This window comes from Pristiophorus japonicus, chromosome 1 (genome assembly GCF_044704955.1).
Source record: "Pristiophorus japonicus isolate sPriJap1 chromosome 1, sPriJap1.hap1, whole genome shotgun sequence".
NCBI classification, from domain to species: domain Eukaryota; kingdom Metazoa; phylum Chordata; class Chondrichthyes; family Pristiophoridae; genus Pristiophorus; species Pristiophorus japonicus.
The window spans coordinates 50,630,657-50,646,828 of NC_091977.1; the positions used below are offsets into that span (position 1 = coordinate 50,630,657).

At 43.2% G+C, this 16,172-nt stretch overlaps 1 protein-coding gene across 2 annotated transcripts; it reads left to right on the forward strand.

The window, feature by feature from the left end:
• Positions 1–550: 550 nt before the first annotated feature.
• Positions 551–14,840, forward strand: kgd4 (alpha-ketoglutarate dehydrogenase subunit 4). Of its 2 annotated transcripts, none has more exons than XM_070879655.1 (4): positions 551–628; positions 8,618–8,681; positions 11,429–11,646; positions 13,218–14,840. In XM_070879655.1, exons 1-4 carry the CDS (start codon positions 578–580, stop codon positions 13,233–13,235), a joined length of 351 nt encoding a protein of 116 aa, XP_070735756.1. In that variant the 5' UTR covers positions 551–577; the 3' UTR covers positions 13,236–14,840. The 2 variants fall into 2 exon arrangements, with proteins under 2 accessions (XP_070735756.1, XP_070735766.1); XM_070879665.1 differs by lacking the exon at positions 551–628 and adding an exon at positions 5,504–6,003.
• Positions 14,841–16,172: the final 1,332 nt, after the last annotated feature.

Sequence of the window (16,172 nt, forward strand, 5' to 3'; positions counted from 1 at the left end):
TGAAGGGTGGACGATGCCTGTGCGTGGATTTTTTTTAACATGTGGTGACCGTTGCACACCAGCCACCACATGGGCTTGACAGAGCCAGGTCTGGTCCAGTAGCAAGGATTAACCAAGACGATTGGAGACCAGCTCTGCTGCACGGACCTAGTGCGCACATATATCGCGGTGTGGGCTGGCCCGTGCTGCCCCTGGGCCCAAGCCTCTTCTGGGCTCTGATTATGTCCCTCTACAATCTCTCGCCGCTCCTTCGCCCCGACCTCGACGCTCCTGCTGTACCTGCACACGCTCCAATCACCGACCTGGACCTTGAAGACCTCCAACCACATGTTGACAACCCTCTATTGAAATGATGTGGCTCGGATTGACTCAGTTGTGATTTTTTTGATTGACAGGCAGAGTGTCGGTTGGTGATTAGGGAGCCCGCGCACTATGACCATTACCCCCTCGCGCCAAGGCACCACTGGCGCCGGCCCCGCCTTCTCCCCGCCTCCCGCCTTTGGGCCGTCACTGACGTGCCTGCGCTCGTGCCCTGACCCGCCCCATAACCCGGAAGTAAACAGTGATTGGCGTCGCTATGGGGAACATTTGGGGAAGTAAGATGGCGGCTGTTGTTCGGATCGTTCAGGTAAGAGCGGCTCCTGCAGCTTCTCTTGGCGTTGTTGTTTTATTAGCTCCGCTCGCACTTCTTTATAGGGGAAGCAGGCGCAGACGTCAGCGACCGCCAAGAGCAGTGGCGGCGGGTGTTCCGGGCCCTGATCGAGTGCGGTATTTTACTGCGGGCGATCGGCCAGCCGGCCGGGTGTCCTTGTCGGGGGCAGCCGATTGTCGGTGACGGGACTCGCTCAGTGCCCAAGGTCCCGCAGCTTCTCCAGCGGCCGGGCCGGCAATTTCCGGGACCGTAAGAGAGCGAGAGAGGAGAAAAAAAAGTGAGTTGGAGGAGCAGAGAGTCCGAGTCTCAGTAACCAAGGCATTAACCCATGCTGAAGGACGAATGAGTCACGCAGGGACATTGTTCCACTTGTACTGTCTCTACAGTGCAATTTTATAAAGACACGATGATCCTGATTATTCTCCTGTAACACTTTGTAGGTGGCAGCAAAGCCGTTTCCCACCTTTTTCATCTCACTAGTTATTCGAGGCGCAGATTGGTGTGGAAAGATTTGTGACCGGTACCAGCCACTTCGCTGGGTGAAGATTTAAATTGAGTGAACCTTGAAGTGGATGAAACTGGTGGGAGGGGAAAGAAAAGGAATTGAAAAATATAGGCGTGTTTTTTATATATATAATATATATTAGTTTATCTGGTCATTATCCCATATAGAAACATAGAAAATAGGTGCAGGAGTAGGCCATTCGGCCCTTTGAGCCTGCACCGCCATTCAATAAGATCATGGCTGATAATTCCCTCAATACCCCTTTCCTGCTTTCTCTCCATACCCCTTGATCCCCTTAACCGTAAGGGTCACATATAACTCCCTTTTGAATATATCCAATGAACTGGCATCAACAACTCTCTGTGGCAGGGAATTCCACAGGTTAACAACTCTCTGAAGAAGTTTCTCCTTATCTCAGTCCTAAATGGCCTACCCCTTATCCTAAGACTGTGTCCCCTGGTTCTGGACTTCCCCAACATCCGGAAAATTCTACCCGCATCTAACCTGTCCAGTCCTGTCAGAATCTTATATGTTTCTATGAGATCCCCTCTCATCCTTCTAAACTCCAATGTATAAAGGCCCAGTTAATCCAGTCTCTCCTCATATGTCAGTCCTGCCATCCCGGGAATCAGTCTAGTGAACCTTCGCTGCACTCCCTCAATAGCAAGAATGTCCTTCCTCAGATTAGGAGACCAAAACTGAACACAATATTCCAGGTGAAGCCTCACCAAGGTCCTGTACAACTGCAGTAAGACCTCCCTGCTCCTATACTCAAATTCCCTAGCTATGAAGGCCAACACACCATTTGCCTTCTTTACTGCCTGCTGTACCTGTACGCCAACTTTCAATGAGTGATGAACCATGACACCCAGGTCTCGTTGCACCTCTCCTTTTCCTAATCTGCTGCCATTCAGATAATCTGTCTTTGCATTTTTGCCCCCAAAGTGGATAACCTCACATTTGTCCACATTATACTGCATCTGCCATGTATTTGCCCACTCACCTAACCTGTCCAAGTCACCCTGCAGCCTCTTAGCGTCCCCCTCACAGCTCACACCGCCACCCAGCTTAGTGTCATCTGCAAACTTGGTGATATTACATTCAATTCCTTCATCTAAATCATTGATGAATATTGTAAAGAGCTGGGGTCCCAGCACTGAGCCCTGTGGCACTCCACTAGTCACTGCCTGCCATTCTGAAAAGGACCTGTTTATCCTGACTCTCTGCTTCCTGTCTGCCAACCAGTTCTCTATCTACGTCAATATATTACCCCAAATACCATGTGCTTTGATTTTGCACATCAATCTCTTGTGTGGGACCTTGCCAAAAGCCTTTTGAAAGTCCAACTACACCACATCCACTGGTTCTCCCTTGTCCACTCTACTAGTTACATCCTCAAAAATTTCTAGAAGATTTGTCAAGCATGATTTCCCTTTCATAAATCCATGCTGACTTGGACCGATCCTGTCACTGCTTTCCAAATGCGCTGCTATTTCATCCTAAATAATTGATTCCAACATTTTCCCCACTACTGATGTCAGGCTAACTGGTCTATAATTACCCACTTTTTCTCTCTCTCCCTCCCTTTTTAAAAAGTGGTGTTACATTAACTACCCTCCAGTCCATAGGAACTGATCCAAAGTCGATAGACTGTTGGAAAATGATCACCAATGCATCCACTATTTCTAGAGCCACTTCCTTAAGTACTCTGGGATGCAGACTATCAGGCCCTGGGGATTTATCGGCCTTCAATTCCATCAATTTCCCGCCTAATAAGGATATCCTTCAGTTCCACCTTCTCACTAGACCCTCGGTCCCCTAGTACTTCTGGAAGGTTATTTGTGTCTTCCTTCGTGAAGACAGAACCAAAGTATTTGTTCAATTGGTCTGCCATTTCTTTGTTCCCCATTATAAATTCACCTGAATTCGACTGCAAGGGACTTACGTTTGTCTTCAGTAATCTTTTTCTATTCACATATATCTATAGAAGCTTTTGCAGTCAGTTTTTATGTTCCCGGCAAGCTTCTTCTCGTACTCTATATTCCCCCTCTTAATTAAACCCTCTGTCCTCCTCTGCTGAATTCTAAATTTCTCCCAGAGATTTGTGACTGGTACCAGCTATTTCGCTGAGTGAAGATGTAAATTGAGTGAACCATGAAAATTGAGTGAACCATGAAGTGGATGAAACTGGCTCGGGAGAGGAAAGAAAAGGAATTGAAAAATATAGGCATATTAGTTTATCTGGTCATTATCACATTGCTGTTTGTGGGAGCTTGCTGTGTGCAAATTGGCTGCTGTGTTTCCCACATTACAACAGTGACTGCACTCCAAAAAGTACTTAATTGGCTGTAAAGTGCTTTGAGATGTCTGGTGGTCGTGAAAGGCTAAGTCTAAGTCTTTTAGTTGATTGAATATAAGTGAGCCAGGTTGAACTCTTAGCCAGACTATTTTACATCTAGTATTGTGCATTGAGAGTTTTAATTAATAACCTTGTAGTAAAGGAGTCTTCAGGGAAGAGTGACCATCGTATGATAGAATTTTATATTGTGTTTTAAAATGATTTATTAAATCTGAAACTAGGGTTTTAAATCTAAACTAAGCAAACTATGTAGGTATGGGGGGTGAGCTAGCTAAAGTAGATTGGGAAACTACATTAAAAGATATGATAAAAACAGAAAATGCTGGAAATCTCAGTGGGTCAGTCAGCATCTGTGGAGAGAAAAACAGTTAATATTTCGGATCGATGACCCTAAAGAACTGGCGAATGTTCTAAAAGAACAGATTTTTAAGGAGCACTGAAAGGGGGAGGGGAAGAAAGAACATAGGGTGGAAGGCAGGAGGGATTAGAGAGACAAAAGGGATGATGGGCTGATTTGAAATGGTAATGGAAGAAGTTAGGAAAAAGTTAATCTAGATAGGGTGTGAATGGCAGAATAATGACCGGTTGCCATTGGAAACAAAGAGGGGGGAAAAAAACATGAGATCGGGAGTGGCGGGGGGGAGGAAAGGGAGCCAAAATGGGCAGAGGTTATCTGAAATTGTTGAACTCTATGTTGAGTCCAGAAGGCTGTACAGTGCCTAAATGAAAGACGGGGTGCTGTTCCTCGAGCTAGTGTTGAGCTTCATTGGAACCGTGTAGGAGCCCTAGGATGGAGATGTCTGAATGGGAGTGGAGCGGGGAATTAAAGTGACAGGCGACCGGAAAATCAGGGTTACGCTCATGGATTGAACGGGGGCGTTCCGCAAAGCGGTAACCCAATCTGCGTTTGGTCTCTCCAATGTCGAGAAGGCCACTCAGTGAGCAGCGGATTCAGTATACAGTCATCATCATCATAGGCAGTCCCTCAGAATCGAGGAAGACTTGCTTCCACTCTTAAAATGAGTCCTTAGGTGGCTGAACAGTCCAATATGAGAACCGCAGTCCCTGTCCCAGGTGGGACAGATAGTTGTTGAGGGAAAGGGTGGATGGGACTGGTTTGTCGCACGCTCTTTCCGCTGCCTGCGCTTGGTTTCTGCATGCTCTCTGCGACAAGACTCCAGGTGCTCAGCGCCCTCCCGGATGCACTTCCTCCACTTAGGGCAGTCTTTGTCCAGGGATTCCCAGGTGTTGGTGGAGATGTTGCATTTTATCAAGGAGGCTTTGAGGGTGTCCTTGAAACATTTCCTCTGCTCACCTTGGGCTCGCTTGCCGTGTAGAAGTTCCGAGTAGAGCGCTTGCTTTGGGAGTCTTGTGTCAGGCATGCTAACAGTGTGGCCCGCCCAACCGAGCTAGTCGAGTGTGCTCAGTGCTTCGATGCTGGGGATGTTGGCCTGATCGAGGACGCTAACGTTGGTGCGTCTGTCCTCCCAGAGGATTTGCAGGATCTCACGGAGACATCGTTGGTGGTAATCTCCAGCGATTTTGAGGTGTCTACTGTATATGGTCCACGTCTCTGAGCCATTCAGGAGGGCAGGTATCACTACAGCCCTGTAGACTATGAGCTTGGTCGCAGATTTGGGGGCCTGATCTTCGAACACACTTTTTTTTCTCAGGCGGCTGAAGACTGTGCTGGCGCATTGGAGGCGATGTTGGATCTCGTTGTCGATATCTGCCCTTGCCGATAATAGGCTTCTGAGGAATGGAAAATGGTCCACGTTGTCCAGGGCCATGCCGTGGATCTTGATGACTGGGTGGGGCAATGCTGTGTGGTGGGGTCAGGTTGGTGGAGGACCTTTGTCTTACGGATGTTTAGTGTAAGGCCCATGCTTTCATATGCCTCGGTGAAGATGTTGACTATGACTTGGAGTTCAGTCTCTGTGCGCAGACGCAAGCGTCGTGCACGTACTAAAGTTTGACGACAGAGAGATGGTCTTAGATCTGGCCTGGGGACGGCGAAGGTTGAACAGGTTCCTACTGGTTCTGTAGTTTAATTCCACTCCAGCGGGGAACTTGTTGAGTGTGAGGTGGAGCATTACAGCGAGGAAGATCGAGAAGAGGGTTGGCGTGATGACGCAGCCCTGCATGACCCTGGTCCGGATGTGGATTGGGTCTGTGATGAATCCGTTGGTCAGGATCATGCTTGCATGTCATTGTGGAGCAGGCGGAGGAGGTGATGAACTTTTGAGGTCAGCCGAAACTGAAGAGGACGCTCCATAGTCCCTGGCTGAGGAGCTCCTCCCGGAGTCACAGTGCGTATTTCGTCCTCTACGGGGTACAACGAACATGATTTTTAGTGCAACAGCTGCAAGAAAAATGCAGGAACAGTACCAACCCTTGTACATGGCTGCCTTCGACCTTAGAGGCCTTTGACACTGTCAACCGCGAGGGACTATGGAGTGTCCTCCAACATTATGCAAACTGAAAAAAGTACGTAATCCTCTGTACCTGCCATTATTCCACAGCCTGTATATTTATATCACTATGGGTACTCACGTGGTCAGTATGCACCAATATGTGACTAGATGTTTACCAGTCACAGCCTGGATGGAATGAGTGGAACTTCTGTCTGCTATTTCTTTTCACCTTTAGACCCAGTTGCCCTATTTTTTTTTTCCTTAATTTTTTAATTGCTTTAGTGAGAAAAAAAATTGTATTCCAAGATTAGAAAGAAAGGCATACACTTATATAGCGCCTTTCACGACCACCGGACATCCCAAAGTGCTTTACAACCAATGAAGTATTTTGTGAAGTGTAGTCTCTGTTGTAATGTAGGAAATGCGGCAGCCAATTTGCGGACAGCAACTCCCACAAACAGCAATGTGATAATGACCAGATAACAACCTGTTTTTGTTATGTTGATTGAGGGATAAATACAGGCCAGGAAGCCGGGGATAACTCTCCTGCTCTTCCTCGAAATAGTGCCATAGGATCTTTTACATCCACCTGAGGGGGCAGACAGGGCCTTGGTTTAAAGTCTCATCTGAAAGACGGCACCTCCAACATCATAGCACTCCCTCAGCACTGCACTGGAGTGTCGGTCTAGATTTATGAGCTCAAGTCCCTGGTGGCAGTGTGAGCTGTGAGGAGAATGCTAAGAGGCTGCAGGGTGATTTGCACAGGTTAGGTGAGTGGGCAAATGCATGGCAGATGCAGTATAATGTTGATAAATGTGAGGTTATCCACTTTGCTAGCAAAAACAAGAAGGCAGATTATTATCTGAATGGTGACAGATTAAGAAAAGGGGAGATGCAACGAGACCTGGGCGTCATGGTACATCAGTCATTGAAAGTTGGCATGCAGGTACAGCAGGCGATGAAGAAGGCAAATGGCATGTTGGCCTTCATAGCGAGAGGATTTGAATATAGGAGCAGGGAGGTCTTACTGCAGTTGTACTGGGCCTTGGTGAGACCATGCCTTGAATATTGTGTACAGTTTTGGTCTCCTAATCTGAGGAAGGACATTCTTGCTATTGAAGGAGTGCAGCGAATGTTCACCAGTGATTTGCGGGATGGCAGGACTGACATGAAGAAAAACTGGATCGACTAGAATTTAGAAGAATGAGAGGGGATCTCATAGAAACATATAAAATTCTGACGGGATTGGAAAGGTTAGATGCAGGAAGAATGTTCCCGGTTGGGGAAGTCCAGAACCAGGAGTCACAGTCTAAGGATCAGGGGTAAGCCATTTAGGACCGAGATGAGGAGAAACTTCTTCACTCTGAGAATTGTGAACCTGTGGAATTCTCCACCACAAAGTTGTTGAGGCCAGTTCGTTAGATATATTCAAAAGGGATCAAGGGGTATGGAGAAAAAGCAGGAATGGGGTACTGAAGTTGCATGATCAGCCATGATCATATTGAATGGTGGTGCAGGCTCAAAGGAACGAATGGCCTACTCCTGCACCTATTTTCTATGTTTCTATGGAGTGAGACTTGAACCCACAACCTTCTGACTCGCCTTCTCGGAGCGAGTGCTACCCACTGAGCCACAGCTGATACATGACAATATTACTTAAATATTTGTAGGAACCTAACAATTGTCAGACAAAAAAAAGACCACGGTCCAGTTTCCATTCTACCATCCTGGTAATCGTATGATCCAACGATAAGAGTTGTTGACTAATCACGGCAATCAATCTCTTCTCAATTCATCTACAACCGACCCAGATATGAGGTGAGGAAAATCTCAGTGGTGGGTCAACCGTAGGTCCAAAGTTACCTGTTCCTCCCAAGCATATGACACTTATCATGTGTCATGTCTCGTATTACTCATATACTGTATCCCAAAGGATTTTCTGAAAGAAATCTGTCTAATTTGCATTTGAATTAATCAATACCAATTGCTTCCATCATCTCCTTAGAAAGCCCATTCTATAGATTGACCCACTCGCTTACTGAAATATTGTTTCAGAAGATTAGTTTTGAATTTACTCCCCTTCAAGCTCAGGCTGTGTCCTCTGGTTCTACTGTACTGGGCAAGGTGAAATAGCTTGTCATGGTCTACATTATCTAGTCCCCTTTATAATCCTAAAAACAGAAATCTTATCTCCTCTCAAGCTTCTCTTCCAATGAGAACATAATTTTATAAATTTGTAATCTCAAAACTGACCTCAACTGTCAGATGTTTTTTTAATAAAAGGCTTTAGTGACGAGGTTTAAAAGTCACTAGTTGATGTCTGTGAATTCCTATTCAAAACTTGAAAAGAGCCTATTCAGCCCAGACTTCTTGCCACAAATCTTCTGTTCTGAAATCACAAATATTTGCTCGATCATTGAATATTGCCCTTTATATGGTAATATTTTGCATGGAGGTATCAAATTTAATATTTTAATACTTCTACATCTCACAATATTGACTTCAAGAAGTTCATGTGAGATATATGCATTAATGTTGGCGATTTCATTAATTTTATAAATGCAAAATCTTTCTAATGTGCACCAGCGAAGGAAGATGCTGAAAATTCTTAAATGTCTGTAGGGACATTGATGTGAATTGAATTACAAGACTGACCAAGTAAAATATGTATTTTTTTCAATTTCTAGATTGTGAAACCGCATCAACGATTAATTAAATTCCCAGATAGAAAAGCCTCCCCTCGAACCAATGGTAAGTGTTGTTCAATGAAATGTTCTCAGTTCTTCTTTTATTGCCATAGGTTAGGAAAAAAAATCAGAATTATTTTTACCCCATGGGATAATGATTTGAGATCCTTCTTTAGTATTATTTAACAAAAACAACTTGCATTTACATAGCGCTTTTAATGTTAGAAAATGTTCCAGTATGCTTCACAAGCATGTAACCAGATAAATATTGAGACCGAGCTAAAGGAAGAGATATTAGGATGGGTGACTAAAAGCTTGATCTAAGAGGTAGGTTTTAAGCAGAGTCTTAAAGGAGGATAGAGAGGTTTAGGCAATAAAATATCAGAGCTTGGGGCCTATGTGGCTGAAGGCACAACTGCCGACGGCAGGGCGGAGGAAGTCGGGGATGCACCAGAGGCCAGAGTTGGAGGAACGCAGAGTTCTCGGGGTTGTAGGACTGGACGAGGTTCGAGAGATCAGGCGAGGCCATGGAGGGCTTTAAGCATGAGGATGAGAATTTTAATATCAAGACATTGGTGGATTGGGAGCCAGTGTAGGCCAATGAGCACAGGAGTGATGGGTGAGCGAGACTTGATGCAGGTTAGGAAATGGGCAGCAGAGCTTTGGATGAGCCTAAATTTATGGAGGGTGGAAAATGGGACGCTGGCCGGGAGGTCATTGGAATAGTCGAGCCTGAAGCTGACACAAGCATGGGTGAGGGTTTCAGCAGCGGATAAGCTGCAGCAAGGGTGGAGACGGGCACAGTAGCGGAGGTGGAAGTAGATGGTCTTTTATGAACGATGTATTGAACAGTGCCACTTATTTATCAATACACTTGGTGGACAAGTCCCCTGGACCTGATTGCTTACATCCTAGAGTCTTAAAAGAAGTGGCTCTAGAGCTAGTGGATGCATTGGTTGTAATCAAAATTCCCTGGATTCTGAGGCGGTCCCAGCGGATTGGAAAACCACAAATGTAACGCCCGCATTTTTTAAAAAAAAGAGGCAGACAAAATGTAGGAAACTATAAACCAGTTAGCCCAACATCTGTCGTTGGAAAAATGCTGGAGTCCATTATTAAGGAAGCAGTAGTGGGACATTTGGAAAATCATAATTCAATTAAGCAGAGTCAGCATGGTTTTATGAAAGGGAAATCATGTTTGACAAATTCGCTGGAATCTTTTGAGAATGTAATGAGCAGGGTGGATAAGGGGGGAACCAGTGGATGTGGTGTATCTGGATTTCCAGAAGGCATTTGATAAGATGCCACATAAAAGGTTACTGCACAAGATAAAATTTCACGGGGTTGGGGGTAATATATTAGCATGGATAGAGGATTGGCTAACTAACAGAAAACAGAGTCGGGATAAATGGGTAATTTTCCAGTTGTAAAAGTGACTAATGGGGTGCCGCAGGGATTGGAGCTGGGTCCTCAATTATTTACAATCTATATTAGATATGGATGAAGGAACCAAGTGTAATGTAGCCAAGTTTGCTGCTGATACAAAGTTGGGTGGGAAAGCAAATTGTGAGGAGGATACACACAATCTGCAAAAGGATAGACAAAGTGAGTGGGCAAAAATTTGGCAGATGGAGTATAATGTGGGAAAATGTGAGGTTATCCACTTTGGCAGAAAAAATAGAAATGCTAATTATTATTTAAATGGAGAAAAAGTGCTGCAGTACAGAGGGACCTGGGGGTCCTTGTGCATGAAACTCAAAGTTAGTATGCAGGTACAGCAAGTAATCAGAAAGGCAAATGGAATGTTGGCCTTTATTGCATGGGGGATAGAATATCAAAGCAGAGAAGTCCTGCTACAACTGTACAGGGTATTGGTGAGGCCACACCTAGAGTACTGCATACAGTTTTGGTCTCTTTTTAAGGAAGGATATACTTTCAAAGGAGGCAGTTCAGAGAACGTTCACAAGGTTGATTCCGGAGATGAGGGAGTTGACTTATGAAGGTAGGTTAGGCCTATACACATTGGAGTTCAGAAGAATGAGAGATGATCTTATCGAAACTTATAAGATAATGAGGGGGCTCGACAAGGTGAATGCAGAGAGGATATTTCCACTCATAGGGGAAGTTAAAACTAGGGGGACATAGTCTCAGAATAAGGGGCCACCTATTTAAAACTGAGATGAGGAGAAATTTCCTCTGAGGCTTGTAAATCTATGGAATTCTCTGCCCCAGAGAGCTGTGGAGGCTGGGTCATTGAATATATTTAAGGCGGAGATGGACAGATTTTTGAGAGATAAGGGAATAAAAGGTTATGGGGAGCAGGCAGGGAAGTGGAGCCGAGTCCACGATCAGATCAGCCATGATCTTATTAAATGGCAGAGCAGGCTTGAGGGGCCAGGTGACCTACTCCTGCTCCTATTTCTTATGTTCTTATAACAACCACTTAGGAACTGACCAGCCAAACAAACATAACTGTAGCAGAGCACAGTACAGAACATGTTATCTCCTACATTTTTGTCATAAATTACTCTTGCTCTTAATGTTGCAGCAGAACAATATGTATCATGTTTTATAATTTTCTATTCTTAATACCTACTAATGCAGTCTTTTATTGGACTGACCTACAAGCTTTTTATGATTATAGTAAACATTATTTGCTATACATTTTAACTCTTTGTAAATTGAAATTTGTATAAACCATATGTTGTGGCAGAAAGAAAGGAGTCGAGGATACACGTGTGCTGTATAATTCTTTTTAAAGTGGTGATTTCAGCAAAGATTTTTTTTTAAATTCTTGTATTCACTTTATAGTGCAGGAAGCTCTCAAATCAATGAATCATCAGGCACTGCCAAATTCAATGTCAGTATCGATCCAGGGACGGCAACCAACAGCATCAAGTTACATTTCTTCAGTCTCTGTCCCTACTAGCCAACTATCTGGCACACGTGACACTGTAGAATTAGTAAGATCTCTACCACAGAAGTACAGAAGGCTACCAATGCCAGTAGAAGAAATGGAATACATCCAGGTAAGTCTGCACAATCTGAGATTTTAATTGTAGCAAGGTTTGCTATTGAGTATAGTTATAGTCTAGAAATTCAGTTGTACTGGTGGGGAGGGGGAGTCCTGGATTAATTCCAGTGCCTGAATGTTGAGAACTGAAGAGCCCCCGATATTGAGTCTTTGGCCTCATCACCAGCGAGCTGCAGAAAGTAACAGGCAACTAGTCCACAAAGAGCGATCGACGATCAGGCCATTACAGAAACTACTTAAATTAAGGTGAATTGGATAGCATTTGAGAAGAAATGTAAAAGTGTGAGTGGGAAGGGTCGGGAAGTGTGATTAAAGTAGGTAACTACTCTGCTAATCTGTCTGTGTCAACTTTGACACCTGGGAGTAGGCGCGCAGGTACAGCAGGCGGTGAAGAAGGCAAATGGTATGTTGGCCTTCATAGCTAGGGGATTTGAATATAGGAGCAGGGAGGTCTTACTGCAGTTGCACAGGGCCTTGGTGAGGCCTCACCTGGAATATTGTGTTCAGCTTTGGTCTCCTAATCTGAGGAAGGACATTCTTGCTATTGAGGGAGTGCAGCGAAGGTTCACCAGACTGATTCCAGGGATGGCTGGGCTGCCATATGAGGAGAGACTGGATCAACTGGGCCTTTATTCACTGGTGTTTAGAAGGATGAGAGGGGATCTCATAGAAACATATAAGATTCTGACAGGACTGGACAGGTTCGATGTGGGAAGAATGTTCCCGATGTTGGGGAAGTCCAGAACCAGGGGACATAGTCTTCGGATAAGGAGTAGGCCATTTAGGACTGAGATGAGGAGAAACTTCTTCACTCGGAGAGTTGTTAACCTGTGGAATTCCCTGCCGCAGAGTGTTGTTGATGCCAGTTCACTGGATATGTTCAAGAGGGAGTTAGATATGGCTCTTATGGTTAAGAGGATCAAGGGGTATGGAGAGAAAGCAGGAAAGGGTTACTGAGGGAATGATCAGCCATGATCTTATTGAATGGTGGTGCAGGCTCGAAGGGCCGAATGGCCTACTCCTGCATGTATTTTTCTATGTTTCTATTCCTCTGACCTATGACCAAACCATTTGTACAAATGAAAGCAAAAGATGTCCCAGAGCGATTTCTGGGCCACACCACTATTCACGTCCTACCAATCTGGAAAACAACCATTTAAACTTACTGTTTTCGTTCTATCCTCTTGGCCATCACTTTATCCAAGCACTATATTCCCTTCAATACCATGTGCCTCAGTCTTCGTAACAAGTCTCTTGTGTGCCATCTTATCAAAATCTTAAGTCAATGTATACAATATTAGTCAGCACGATCTGCCCTTTACATGCCGACTGTCCCTGATGTAATTCATTGCAGCTAATAATTTTTAGTTCTGTAGTGAAAGTATACCTCAAATCTGTGGCATAATGATGAAAATATGAGCCAGACAAGAAATTGGTAGTTCTAGAAGTGGTTGAACTAAATTGTCCATTTGTTTAATAATAAATGCATATTTTATTCTGCCCTAGTTGAATATATTGTTTGAGTATGTTGAACTGTACACTTATTACTATAATTTTGTTTTACAGCGTGGTGGACCCGAGTAAGATCGGCAGCTTATTTCTGTCTTCCATCAGTGGCTGCTTCTACTGTTTGCTGATTGTTGCCTCCAAGCTGTGGATATAATTGCAATCCTTTGAATACACTTTGAAATCACTGCACTGACTACATGTCCTCAGGCTGAATGGATGTACATACCACAACATTCAATAAACATTGGAAAAAGTTGTCACCTTTCATAAAGCAGAAAAATCCTGGTGTATTCCCCCAAAGCTTGTTCAGTGATTTTCATAGGAAAGATTTGGTAAAATTAAACAGCCTTTTTATATTTTATCTTATTCAAATGTTCTGTTCCCAGTAAAATTCAGTAAGGATAAATTACTTCTTGCCCAATTTTACAGCAATTTCTTCCATAAACACTTCCAAATTCTAATTTGAGTATGTTGAACTTAACTGAAATATTTAACAAAATAATTTCATACAATTATTTTTAATTAGGAAATTCAATATACATAGTTCCCAATTTATGTGCATCACAATGTTTAAAAAAAAAAGTACTATTGACTCCGTTAATTTTTGAGAGCCTGTGGAATTATTTTAATTATCATATTATCAATACTCAGTTTAAATGCAAAGTACATTTGGCATATTTAAATGCTTCGTTCTGCTTAAAATCCTGCTTTAGCCAAATGTTATCCATCTTTGTTTTTGGTATAGCAGTTGCTAAAGATGTATTTAAACATATTGCTGAATTAAGCATAGTCAATTATGCAGTCTCACAGCAGAATTTAAAAGTATTTTTAATTGGGTGTTTTATATCTAAGTTAACCTTGCAGCACTACATTTGCCACAAATATTTGTAGAACAATAATGTGACAATGTTGGAAACTAGAAAATTATGTATATAAGACTTATTAACAGGATGTTGCCATCATCTGCATGTGAAATTGTTGTGCAGGTCTAAAAAAATACTTATTTTAATGTGTGGGGAGGGGGAAGAGAGAAGTACTATTGTACAGAAATATATGGACATAAACTGCATACTGTACTCACTATTACTGCCATATGCCTTTGTTCAACAAAATTATGAATAAAAATAATTTAAGGAATTTAAATATATATGATTAAAACGTGACTTAAATCACCTGTTTTGTGCAGTATTCTGCTGTGATGTGATCACAAATGAATAATTTCCATGTAATTTGTAATTACTCTATCAGCTTCTTGTCAGATGAATGCTTTACAAGACCTGTTTGCCTGTGTTCTCGCTTGGCTCTAAACTTGATCACAGAAACCACCTGCTGTTTCTACTTATTAATTGTATTTCTCTTCATCCATCTGGGGAGTTGAGAGGAAGATGAATCAATCCAGACTCCTATTATATACATGCAACTGATTCAGTATCACATTGACAGAGATGCAAGAACAGACTACCTCCCACTCAGTCGTAGACAAAGGTATATTATGGATGTAGAGGGGTGGATAGATGTCCCAGAACAGAAAAACTTACTCAAGGATGAACAACACTTGTAAAGATTGTTAGTCTTTAGCAGGAGCCAAAGAGGTCCTGTAACTCATGTTGAGGTATTGTTTGTACTGTTTAGTGTTGAGACTTTTTATCAAATAAATGATGTATGAACTATTCTAAATTCTATGTTTGTTTATGCAGTCTTGTCGTAATACATTAGATTTTATTTATCTTGCACAGACAGAAGAGCCCTCAAAAAAAGCTGACTATTTCAAGGTTGCTGTACGATGTGTACGAACTGAAAATTAGAAACTAGCCACCTCCCAATTAGCAACTATCAGTGACTTTGCTTCAGACAAGAGGCTTTGTTGCATTTCACCAGTTACCAACATCATGCCGATTGCTTAATGTGAAAGGAAGTAATCATTCGAGCAGTAAAACAAAAATTGAGTTCAGTACAGAGGGCCGCTTGAGGAAAATACAACATGGCAGTGTGAAGGACTCTTACAATTATTTGCTAAAAAGCACTTTTTGAAAAGATTTAGATAGAAACATTTTGACAGCTCTCACAATGGCTGTGTGTGTGGCTCAGCTATACAGATCAGAAAGGTCCCAGGTTTGATCCTTAATCTGTGCTGAATTAGCTGATCTCGGATAGGATACTATGTGGGAAAATCAGACTGAGTTCCCACTTCTGATTGCTGTTGTCAGCCCAAACACTACACAATTGAGAAAATCTTTAGGAGGCTTCACTTTGGTTTCTAACCATGCAAGTTCCTCTTGTGATAAGCAATTTTTGATCAAGAGGGTGGTAATGCTATATCAGCTTTTTAAAATATAAGGCTAGGATCCGACCACATTCCCCACAAATATAGGTATAGATGAGGGAGGCTATTTGGCACATCTAGCTTAGCCTTCCACAGAAAGTAACAATTCCCTTCTCTTTCCCCCCCCCCCCCCCCCCCCCCCCCCCAATAGCATCTTGGAATTATTTGAGTTCTTACCCCCACTATCCTAACGAAAGGACCACTCCAGGCATCTCTTATGAATGCTCATCATCAGCTCCTCTCTGGGTGACAAACTTGAGCAGCCTGCAGCAGATAATGATATTCGTGGAGACACTGACAGAGGTGTCTTGTCTTCTGGATCACTGCTGATACTGATGGCTATGTGCGTCTTGTTGGATCTTTATTTCGGTTGTCATTATAGTTATGAACCAGACTGTAGGTGGTCTTGGTCTCCCAGGATTCTCCTTTAACCTAGACATTCAGGCCTACCTTAAAATGAAGGAAATCATGACTCCTACCTGGGAATTGGGCATCAACCTATGTAATCCTCTATGCCCGGACATTGATGGAATGGAATCCCTCATGCTTCATGAAGCCATGGTTCATGAAGTATTGTGTGTAGGGGACCAGCTGGCCACAGGGGTGCCATCAATAATGTTATGGACTTTGGAGATCCTGCGATGTGGAAAAATTGCTGCCCGCTCTTATAGTCTACTAGTTTTTAACAG